We start from the raw sequence: 12,118 nt of genomic DNA, 5'->3' as shown, positions 1-12,118 counted from the left end.
AGAAAATGCAGAGCATTCAGGGGGAAAATTCAAGTTGAGACACCCCCTCTCCCTTCTTCTCCCCACCGTCCCACCCCCCAGAGTGCCAGCATTAAAGGACTGGACCATCTAGAGTGGGATGGATGGGGGAGGGGAGAAACCTAGCAAAGTGCAACTTTCTGGAGGAAGGAAAAGGAAGCCAGCAGTGTGTTACAAGACATAACCTGACTTCATCTCCTTGCCTCTCCCTCCACCTGTGAGTGAGGATTTTCAGGCTGGAAGGAGAGGACAGGGATTCAGGAAAACTGAGAAGAGAGTTGCAGTAGCTCTCCCAGATGCCCATCAGAAGACTTCCTCCTTCCTCCATTACCTGGGCGGTCCACGTGACCCTCGAAGGTCCGTGGAAAACAAGCCTGCTTCCCTCCCACCGGGGTGTCCTCCTGGATAAGACCCCCTTCCCCCTGGAGAGCCTGTCGCCCCATGTCCAAGCCAGGCCCCTGCCTCCCACCTGACATTGTGTGGAGAGGACAGGCAAGTCTTCTGTAGATCCAGACTCGGGAGTTTCCTATCCTAATATCTTACAGCTGGAAGGCTCCTCAAGCTTCATCTGGTCCAGAAGCATTTGCCCTGGTAGGAGTGCAAAGAGGAAAGTCATTTAACGCAGCCCCTCTCCTGGGAGTCCTTTCTACCCAACTCTGATTTGCTGGCCCAGAGGTGGTGGGGAGGTAAATCCTGGCCACTGTTTGACAGGGAAGGAAAAGTCACACTTGAAAGAAAAAGCCTCCTATTCTGAACATTTCATCCGAGAGCATACACTTTGAAGAAGCTACAAAGCTATTGTTCTCCAACAGCTCTGTGAGCCAAGAGGAGGGTCTGCTCAGTTCCCATACTACTAAGGAAGGAGAGGATCACACAGACAGACTTCCTGATGCTCTGTACTCAGGCAAATGTTTCTTAAAAAAGAAAACAAAAACCAGCCACCACCAAAACTTCCACGAATAGGTTCCTGAGCCAGGATTTTTGAGGAATCACTTAGGTACAACACTTCTGAGTCCGTACCTCCACTCACCGGACACTGACGTTTCCACTTCATCCACCAGTCTGCTCGACCACACCTTCTAGCACCTCACAGCTGGGAAACTAGGAAATTGCCATCTAAGTTTCTCACGTCACTGTTTAACGCCTGCCTCCCTACTTTTTTTGTCCTCTTAAAAAATGACTCAACAATTGAAATGACAAACAGCCCAATTTAAAAATGGGCATAAGGGGACTTCCCTGGTGGTCCAGTGGTTAAGACCCCGCACTCCCAATGCAGGGGGCCCGGGTTCGATCCCTGGTCAGGGAACTACACCCCGCATGCCACAACTAAGAAGTCCTCATGCCACAGCTAAAAGATCTCACGTGCCACAACTAAGATCCAGAGCAGCCAAAATAAATAAATAAATATTAACAAGAAATAAAAATGGGCATAAGATTTAAATAGACATTTCTCCAAAGAAGAGACGTAAATGGCCAATGAGCAGGTAAAAAGATGCCCGACATCATTAGTCATCAGGGAAATGCACAGCAAAACCACAATGAGATTCCACTTCACACCCACGAGGATGGCATACTGGAGACAAAAGTCTTTTTTTTTAAAAATATTTTATTTTATTTATTTTTGGCTGCATTGTGTCTTCGTTGCTGCCCACGGGCTTTTCTCTAGTTGTGGTGAGCGGGGGCTACTCTTTCTTTGTTGCAGTGCGCGGGCTTCTCATTGCAGTGGCTTCTCTTGTTGCAGAGCACGGGCTCTAGGCACGCGGGCTTCAGTAGTTGTGGCACATGGGCTCAGTAGTTGTGGCTCGCGGGCTCTAGAGCGCAGGCGCAGTAGTTGTGGCGCACAGGCTTAGTTGCTCCATGACATGTGGAATCTTCCCAGACCAGGGCTCAAACCCGTGTCCCCTGCATTGGTAGGCAGTCTTAACCACTGCGCCACCAGGGAAGTCCCTGGAGACAAAAGTCTTAAGAGCAGTGTTTGGCCATGTGGGATGACTACACTTAGGCACACAGCTCCTGTCTGTCCTACAGCAGCAGGCACCTGCCATTAAAACTTATCTTCAACATCAAAAAAAAAAGACAACAGTTAGTGTTGGTGAGGATGTGGTGAAATTGGAAGCCTCATACTCTACTGGTGGGAACGTAAAATGGTGGGCTGCTGTGGAAAGTACTGACAGCTCCTCAAAAGGTGAAACACAGGGTTACCACATGACCCAGGAATTCTGTTCCTAGTTATTTACCCACAAGAAATGAAAGCAAGAGTCCACACAGAAACTCGTACTTGGATGTTCACAGCAGAGTTACTCATCATAACCAAAAAAGCAGAAACAACCCATATGTCCAAGAACTGATGAAGGGATATAGGAAATGCATAGAACATCCATACAATGGAATATTATTCAGCTTTAAAATGGAATGAAGTGCTAATAACACAGGTGAACCTTAAGAATATTATGCTCAGTTAAAGATGCCAGTCACAAGAGGATGAATATTGTATGACTCTATTTAAATGAAATGTCCAGAAGAGGCAAACCCCTAGACACAGAAAGTAGATTAGTGACTGCCAAGGGCTGGAGGACAGGGGAAGGCACAGTGACTGCTAATGGGTACAGGGTTTCTATTTGCAGAGATGAAACGTGTTCTGGAATTGGAGAGTGGTGATAGTTACACAACAGTATGAAATACTCAAACCACTGAATTATACACTTTAAAAATAGCGAACTTTGTAGCATGTGAATTATATCTCAATTTAAAAAAATTAAATAAGCCATCAACTGATGCGTCAGCACTTGGGCTCCCTCTGAGTTCCTATTTCTAGCCTGCTCCTATTAGAACAGGCAAGAGCCTATTATCACCCACTCGAGCTTCAACAGAAATGCAGTTTGAGGGGTGGCTTTCTCAGCCTTTTTCTGAATATGAAGCCTTTTACTTCTAACTGTGAAATGAAAGGAAGGTAACATAAATGGAAGGTAACAATGGAGATGTGGGTGAAATATTTTAGGGCAAGTTGCCTTCTAGGTTTTGGTATCATATTCACCTAGGCCTAGACCTCCTTTTGCCATTTTCAAGTGACGGGACCTCAGAGGTGACAGCTGTTGGCCTCGTCTCCTAAGTGCTGTCTGCTGTTGGGAATTCGGGGTAAATGAGAAGGGTCAGGTGAGAAAGAAACAAAAAAGGAAAATCAAAGAACCACTTCGAGGGCACTGTGAGAAAACATTGCCCTATGGACCCTTTCCTCCAGCGAATGTTGAAAAATGGGCACGTGAAAAAAATCCCAGTTCTCTTTAAAGACACACTTGCAAATCTGGGGCCAAACAGCTTGTCCCAAAGGCAGCTCAGCTGGGTCACCAACCTCTACTCCTGCCCCCAGACACACCCTGACCAGGCCACATTTGGGCTAAATGCCCATCGTGGAGGCTTTGATGCCCAGCCGGGAGGGAGCCCTCTTGCTTCCAGACAAGCCTTGCTGAGAAACAGATGGCAGAACCCGCTTCCCTAATGGGCCAGCCATCCTAGACTTGTCTGTCTGTTCTGCGTGAGGAAAACGTAACGTCTTCCTTCAGTGTAACAGGTATGCGGGGCCTGATTTGAATCAGAATTCTGTGCTGGATGGAGCAAGTATTTTAACATTAAAGGGACTGAGCTAGAAGTTCTTAAAATCATGTCATCATTCAGTCCTCACAGCATATTCTGAAGCAGACTATCTCTGGTCCTCACACATGAGAAAACAAGCCTAGAAGAGATGCACGTACAGTCTCCCAAACGGACCCTGATAACTGTGCCCCCTGCCCCACCATGCTCCCCCCACCCCCACCTGGGGAGATGATGTCACTCGGCCACCAGCTTGACAGTGCCAGGAAATAACCCCATGCTCAGCCAGGCCACCGCCAGCCTGGAGCCCTGGGCAGGCACACTGCTGTGGCACCAGCGTTAGGAGGGCAAGGCTTCCGAGCTCATCCTCTGCCACCTTTGTGCAGAGGCCGGACGGCGCTGCGGTCAAAGTGAAGACCTCTCCAGTCGGACAGATGTGGACTCAAATCCTGGCTCTGCGGCTCCCCCCTTCTTATAACCTTGGGCACGTTCACGTCACCTCTTTGAGTCTCAGTTTTCTTCTCCATAGACTGGAGCAACGGTACCTACGTCTCACAGTGGTTATGAGGATGAAGTGAGAACGCAAAGAGCCCCAGCACACTGACACACAGCAAGTGCTCAGGAAGCATCAGGCAATTAGCAGGAGTCCTCATAATTTCCAGAAAGTTACTGTGAATATCTGGGCCCTCTACACTGAGGTTACTCAAGGCCATGTGATACTGCTGATACCCAGCCATTACAACCTGTAAAAACGACAACTTCGTATGGTTCAATGTAACACATGCTAGCTGGGATCATCAGAAAGACTCCTCATCACTGACGCCTCAGAGGTAGTGATTTGGCTGTTTCTTCCAGAAGGGCAGAGAAAGTGTGGAGGAAGCAGGCGTTGTCTATAAGTGGAAGAAAGGAGCTGTCTCTGGCTGTGGAGGACTGAGGGGGCTGGTAAGACAGTTCTCAGTCCGCAGCTCCCTTTCCCAGCCTTGGCTTGCCCACCTCATTCATTCACTCAACAGTTACTGAGCACCGCCATGAACCACACATGGTTCTAAGGGTTGAGACGCAGCAGTGAAAAACCAAAGTCCCAGCCATTACATCACAGCAGAGAATCAGACAACGAACATAAACACAGCTGTGTTAGATGGTGCTAACTACAGTAGTCTGAGGAAAATAAAGCAGGATAAAGGTATAGGAGAGTCAGAAGAGAGGAGCCATGTAGCTAACGTGGTCAGGAAAAGCTCTCTGAGGATAAGGTGACATCCAAGCAAAGACCCAAACAAAAGGAAGTGGGAGACCAAGTCCTATGGCTCCTGAGGGAAGGAAGATCCAGGTAGCAGGAGCAGCAGGGTGAAGACAAGGCCGGACCAGATGTGGCAGGTGCAGCTGCTGCAGGGGAGAGGGGCTGGGGAGGAGGAGGAAGCACAGTGGGGGGCGAAGCCTGCTCAGGAGGGCCTTGCAGTGCAGTACAGAACTGGAACTTATTCTCCTTACAGGAGGGCTCTGAGCAGAGGCAAACCTGAATCTGATTTAGGATTTCAAAGCTCTCTCTGGCTGCTGTACAGAGAAGACTGCAGGGCAGGAGGGGGTGACGCAGTAGGAATAATGTTGGCTTTGCTACCATGGGGACAGTGAGAAACGGTCAGATCTGGATATATTTTAATGAGTCTCTGCAATAATACGTATATGCCATTTCTCTTACCAACTACCCCTAGTCCCCAAGTTCCCAACAGGAGCCAGAAGTGATATTGCTAATCTGGGCAGGCAGGTTTTTCCAGCCTCCGGTCACTATGGAAACCTTCCTGAAAGCAGCCATCTGGGAGCTGGCTAAGGCAGCCACGTCACTGGCGGCCCTACTGTTGTCACAGGGGTACTGAGAGGCAGAAACTTTTGAAAAACAAGAAATATACTGGAGGCAGATTAAAAGACTGTCATCTTGAAGCATGTAAGTTTTTAAAATGCCTTTTGATCCAGTAACTATTCTCCTGGAAACTTATCTTAAGGAAATAATTCAATAGACGCGGAAAGGTATGTACATGAAAAGGTCTACTTCAGCATCACCTACACAACAAAAACATGAGGACAATTTACATGTCAAACATTAGGGGAATTGATCAAATCTGGGTATACTGACACAATAAAATGTGATTTAATCATTTCACATTCCAGTTATGGACTTCCGCTTTTGGCCAAGATGGAGTTACAAGGCCTGGATTTACTTTCCCAACCTGAACAACTAAAAAGCCAGAAAGATACATGAAACGATGGTTTTCAAACATTGGATGACAGGCAGCACAGGACAGTGAAGCCTGAGACAGAGAAAACAATTGAGCTGAGCCCTGTGACGGCCCGCTACCGCCTGGAGAGAGTCTGCAGCCAGGACTGGGCACCCAGGAGGGCAGAGGAGCTGAGTTGGGAGCTAGAGGTGGCCGAAGCAGCCTGAAGTTGCAGAGCAGAGACTTGCACAGAGAGCTCCAGAAATCTGCAGAGAGCACCCCCAAACCTTCATGTGAATACTGGTCAGAGCGTGTGTGTGAGGAAGCTACCCAAGGTAGGGAAGAGAGCACCTGCAAGCAACACAAGGAATACTACCTGAAGCTCACCCTACCGAGTCATTGTCATGTATTTTCCTTTTCAGAAATTGTGGAATGCAATTTGCCCAAACTCTGTTAAGAATTTTTGCATCTATGTTCATGAAGGATGTTTGGTTGTAGTTTTCTTTCCTAATAACACCTTTTTCAGGTTTGGTATCAGGATGATATCTGCTTTATAGAATGATTTGGGAAGTAGTCCCCCCTCTTCCATTTTCAGGAAGAATTTGTGTAGAAACTGGTATTATTTCTTCCTTAAATGTTGAAAGGAAATCACCAATGAAGTCTCCTGTGCCTGGAGTTTCCTTCATGGAAAGATTTTCAACTACAATTTCTTTCATAGAGATAAGGCTATTCAGATTATCTTTATGCCTCCTGAGTGAGCTTTTTCTTTAAAATAAATTTATTTATTTTTGGCTGCATTGGGTCTTTGTTGCTGCGCGCAGGCTTTCTCTAGTTGCAAGGAGCGGGGGCTACTCTTCGTCGAGGTGGGCAAGCTACTCATTGCTGTGGCTTCTCTTGTTGCGGAGCATGGGCTCTAGGTGCGCGGGCTTCAGTAGTTGTGGCTCGCGGGCTCTAGAGCGCAGGCTCAGTAGTTGTGGCGCACGGGCTTAGTAGCTCCGCAGCATGTGGGATCTTCCCGGACTGGGGCTCGAACCCATGTCCCCTGCATTGGCAGGCGGATTCTGAACCACTGTGCCACCAGGGAAGTCTCCTGAGTGAGCTTTGATAGTTTGTGCACTTTCAAGGAATCTGTCCACTATCCAAGTTGTTGAATTTATTGGTAAATTTAGTCCAAAGTATGCAGAAGAAAAAAAAAGCAATAAACAATAAAGATAACAGAAATCAATAAAATGGAAAACAAAAAAAAAAGAGAAAAATCAATGAAACCAAAATCTGTTCCTTTAGAGATCAATAAAATCAAACCTCTGATCAGACTGAACAGGAAAAACAAGAAGACACAGATTACCAATATTATCAGGAATGGAAGAGGATACATTACTACAGATCCTGGAGGCATTAAATGGATAATAAGAGAATATTATGAACAACTTTTGCCGATAAGTTCTACAATACATAAAAACAATACCATCATGACCAAGTGGGATTTATCTTGGGAATGCAAGACTTGTTCAATATTTAAAAAGTCAATCAATGTAATTCAGTATATCAACAGACTGAAGAAGAAAAACTATATGACTATCTCAATAGATGCAAAAGAAGCATTTGGCAAAAGTCAACATCCATTCATGATAAAAACTCTCAGATATCTAGAAATAGAGGAAGCTTCCTTAACCTAATAAAAGGCATCTACAAAAATCCTACAGTTAACATCATACTCAATGACAAATGACCGAATGCTTTCCCCCTAAGATTGGGAACAAGGAAAGGAGTCAACGTAATTCCAATCAAAATCCCAGTAGGAGTCATACAGGGAGAAGTTAAGTCAGAAAGAGAAAAACAAATATGATATATTAACGCATATATGTGGAATCTAGAAAAATGGTATAGATGATCTTATTTGCAAAGCAGAAATAGAGACATAGACAACAAACGTATTGATACCAAAGGGGAAAGGGGAGCGTGGGATGAATTGGGAGATTGGGGCTGACATATATGCACTACTATATATAAAATAGATAACTAATGAGAACCTACTGTATAGCACAGGGAACTCTACTTAGTGCTCTGTGGTGACCTAAATGGGAAGGAAATCCAAAAAAGAGGGGATATATGTACACGTATGGCTGATTCACTATGCTGTACAGCAGGAACGGACACAGCAGTGTAAAGCAGCTATACTCAGAACAAAACAAAACAAAATCCCAGTAGGATATCTTGCAGAAACTGACAAGCTGATTCTAAAATTTAAATGGATAGGCAAAGGAATCAAAATACTCAAAATAATTTTGAAAGCAGAAAGTTGGAGAATTCACACTACCTGATTTCAATACTTACTATAAAGCTACATGTAGTACAGGTGACACTGGCAAAAGGAAAGACATATAGATCAATGGAACAGAATAGGTAATCCAGAAGTAGACCCATACATATGGTCAATAAACGTTATGAATTGTGTCCCCCAAAAAAGATATGTTGAAGTCCCAACCCTCAGTACCTCAGAATGTGACCTTATTTGGAGAATGGGTCTTTGCTGATTTAACCAACTTAAGACGACCTCATTAAGGTAAGCCCTAATCCATTATGACTCGTGTCCTTATAAAAAGGGGAAATTTGGACACAGATATATATAGAGAGAAAATATGAAGAGACAGGGAGAACACCATGTGAAGCCCAGACTGGAATTATAGTGTAATAAGCCAAGGAACGCCTGGGGCTACTAGAAGCTGGAAGAAGCAAGGAAGGATCCTCCCCTACCGGTTTCAGAGCGAGCATGGCCTTGCCGACACTTTGATTTCAGATTTCTGGCCTCCAAAACTGTGAGACAATATTACTGTTGTTCTAAGTCACCCACTTTGTGATAATTTATTATGGCAGCCCTAGGAAAGTAAATAATTAATTTTCAACAAACATATAAATGCAATTCAATGGAGAAAGGATAGTCTTTTCAACAAATGGTCCTAGAAGAATCACTACAAAACTTCTAGAAGAAAACATAGGAAAAAATGTTTGTGACCTTGGTTAGGCAAAGATTTCTTAGATATTGCACTAAAAGTATGATCTATAAAAGAAAAAAACTTGATTAAATTAGACTTTATCAGAAGCCACTGGTGGTAGAAAATATGTTCAAATCACACATTTAATAAAGAACACATATCCAGAATATAAGGAATTCTCTAAACTCAGTGAGCTGGAAACAAACAATCCAATTAAAAAAATAAAATGGGCGTAACTTCCCTGGTGGTCCAGTGGTTAAGAATCCACCTTCCAATGCACGGGACATGGGTTCAATCCCTGGTAGGGGAACAAAGATCCCACATACCGCAGGGGCCACAACTACAGAGCCCATGTGCTCTGGAGCCTGCGCGCCACAGAGAGAAGCCCGTGCACCGCAACTTGATAGAAGCCTGTGCGTCACAACAAAGAGCCCGCAGGCCGCAACTAAGACCCAACACGTTCAAAAATTAATATTAAAAAAAATAAAATGGGCAAAAGATTTGAACAGAAACATTAACAAAGAAGATATACGGATGACAAGCATACAGAAAGATACTTAATGTCATTAGTTATTAAGGAATGCAAATTAAAACCACAATGAGATATTACCATACACATATTAAATGGCTTAAATTAAAAAACAAACCACCTGACAATATTAAGTGCTGGCGAGGATTCAGAGCAACTAGAACTCTCATACACTGCTGGTAGAAATGCAAAATGGTACCACAATTTTGGAAGAGGGTTTGGCAGTTTCTTATAAAGTTAGACATGTACTTACCATACAACCCAACAAATGCACTCCTAGGTATGTTTATCTAAGGAAAATGAAACTTTTGTTTACACAAAAACCTGTATGTAAACGTTTGTGGCAACTTTATCTGTGACTGCCAAAATCTGAAAACAACTCAAATGTCCTTTAACTGGTAAATGGATAAAGAACTGTGGTACGGGCTTCCCTGGTGGTACAGTGGTTAAGAATCCGCCTGCCAATGCAGGGGACACGGGTTCAAGCCCTGGTCCAGGAAGATCCCACATGCCGCGGAGCAACTAAGCCTGTGCACCACAACTACTGAGCCTGCGCTCTAGAGCCTGTGAGCCACAATTGCTGAAGCCCACGCACCTAGAGCCTGTGCTCCACAAGAGAAGCCACTGCAATGAGAAGCGCAGGCACTGCAACGAAGAGGAGTCCCCGCTCGCCGCAACTAGAGAAAGCCAGCGCGCAGCAACAAAGACCCAATGCAGCCAAAAATAAATAAGTAAAATAAATAAATTTATTTAAAAAAAAGAAGTCCAATTATAGGGACTAAAAAAATATGGATACTATTTATGATATAATATTAAGGGAAAATGTATGTAGCATGTGCACTCAGAAACGTGTATATCTGTCATTTACTCCCCAAATATTTCCCCAAAACATATCATGTGCTAGGGCAACAATGATTTACAATCTAGAGGGGGAAAATCAAACAGAAAACAAATAGATGGATAAATAAATAAGAATTTCAGAGTATGGCAAGTGATCTGAATAAAACAAAAGGGTGATGTGATATAGAATCCAGGGAAGGTTTGCCTGGGAAAGCAATAAAGCTACTATTTTTTTCTACTGCACCACCCCCCCAAATACCAAAAACCAAACCAAAACAAAAAGAATCCAGGGACGGAATCACTGACGCACTAGCACTACTTGAATTGAAACCGCAAGGACAAGAAGCCAGCCTTGCAAAGATGGGGGTAGAGTCATGGGCAGAAAGAAAGGCAAGTCCACAGGCTCTCAGGTGGGTAAAGGCCTTGGAAGAAAAGAAAGCCCAGTAACTGAAACACAATGGACAAGGGGGACAACGGTAAGAGGAAACTGGAGAGGTAGAGGCACCCAGATTGTCAAGGAACTGTAGGTCACAGTGAAGGATTTAGATTTTAAGGACAATGGGAAGCTACAAAAGGATCCTAAACATGGCGGTGGCGTGAACTAACACGTTTTTTAAAAAATCACTTTGGCTGCCGTTTGGCAAATGGCTTGTGGAGAGACAAGAGTGGATACAGTGAGACCAGTTTGAAAGCACAAGCTCCAGGAAAGATGACGGGGAGTGAGACTAAAGTGGTGACAGTGGATGTGGGGAGAAGTAAATGGATTCAAGATATAACCAGAGGCAGAACCAATAGGCCTTGCTTCTGGGTTGGATGTGGGGAGTGAAGAAAGGGAGCATCCCAAAGTGAGGCCTAGGTTTCTGGTCTGAATTCCTGGGTTTACGATGATGACATTTACTAATATGCTGGTGAGTGGGAAAGAAACAGGTTTGGGGGAAGAGGGAATGAAGAGTTGTAGGATAATTTAAATGTTTCTTAGAAATCCAAGTGGAGCTGTTAAGCAGGTGACTGGATACACAAGTTTACATCTTCAAGGGGATGTAAAAACTAGAGATATAAATCTAGGAGTCTTTTGTTCATCTATCCAACCAACAAATATTTTTTGAGCAACTACTATGCCCCAGACACTGTTCCACATGCAAGGGATATAGCAGTAAAACAAGACAAAGTTCTCGCTTTTATGAACCTGCAGTTTCCTCATCTGTAAAATGATGACAAATGAGAAAATGTAAATATTTATCACAATACATAGCACATAGTATGTGCTTAATAAAGCCAGCTATTAATATTAGTGACAGAAAAGACAATAAACAAGTAAATGAAAGAATAATTTCAGAGGCAGATAGGGGCAGGACTATTTTTGATAGGTGGTCAGGAAAGGCCTCTCTGAGGAGATGACATTTCAGCTGACACCAGAATGACAAGGAGTCAGTTCCACAAAGACTTAGAAGCTCAAACAGAGGAAACGGCTTGTGCAAGGACCTTAAGGAACAAAAGATTTATTATACTGGAGAAATAAAAGACAAGTGTGTCTGAGATGGAGCAATGAGGGGGAAAGTAGCAGATATCACTGGAAAGGCACGACGACCTGGATTATGTAGGGCCTACTGCTCATAGCAAAGACTCTGGACTTCATTTTAATGGGAAGCCATTGAAGAGCTTTGAGCATGGGCATGACACGGTCTGACTTAGGTTTTTAAAGAAATCGCACTGGCTACTTTCTGAAGAATGAACTACAGAGGGGTTTAGAGTGGAAACTATTACAGTGGTCCAGGTGACAGATGGTATCTTGGACCAAATCAGTTGAGTTGATGACAAGTAACTAGATTCTGGATATAATTTGGAGATATAGAGGTAGATAATGGGAAGAATCAATGATGTCTCCTAGGCTTTTGACCTGAGCAACTGTGCAGATCCCATTAACCAAGATGAAGGGAGAC

The 12,118-nt window shown here is 44.1% G+C and overlaps 1 protein-coding gene across 7 annotated transcripts in view; it reads right to left on the bottom strand.

Annotated features, from left to right (window-relative positions):
- Positions 1 to 12,118, bottom strand: part of SGSM3 (small G protein signaling modulator 3) — a 34,718-nt gene that overhangs the window by 9,348 nt on the left and 13,252 nt on the right. For 6 of the 7 annotated variants that reach the window (XR_003433021.1, XM_027107744.1, XM_027107748.1 and 3 more), the window contains exon 2: positions 488 to 606. The exons of the other annotated variant lie outside the window; for it this stretch is intronic. Coding sequence is in view for 5 of the 6 variants with exons in the window: in XM_027107744.1 (XP_026963545.1) it covers positions 488 to 494 (7 nt within the window). In the remaining variant the exon portion in view is untranslated. The remainder of the gene's footprint in view (positions 1 to 487; positions 607 to 12,118) is intronic. 7 annotated transcript variants of the gene reach the window in all.

Source organism: Aethalodelphis obliquidens, unplaced genomic scaffold (assembly GCF_003676395.1).
Source record: "Aethalodelphis obliquidens isolate GAN/ISIS:26980383/991018 unplaced genomic scaffold, ASM367639v1 scaffold8, whole genome shotgun sequence".
NCBI lineage: Eukaryota > Metazoa > Chordata > Mammalia > Artiodactyla > Delphinidae > Aethalodelphis > Aethalodelphis obliquidens.
The sequence above is the reverse complement of the archived record's forward strand: the minus strand, read 5'-3'. Positions and strand labels throughout refer to the sequence as shown.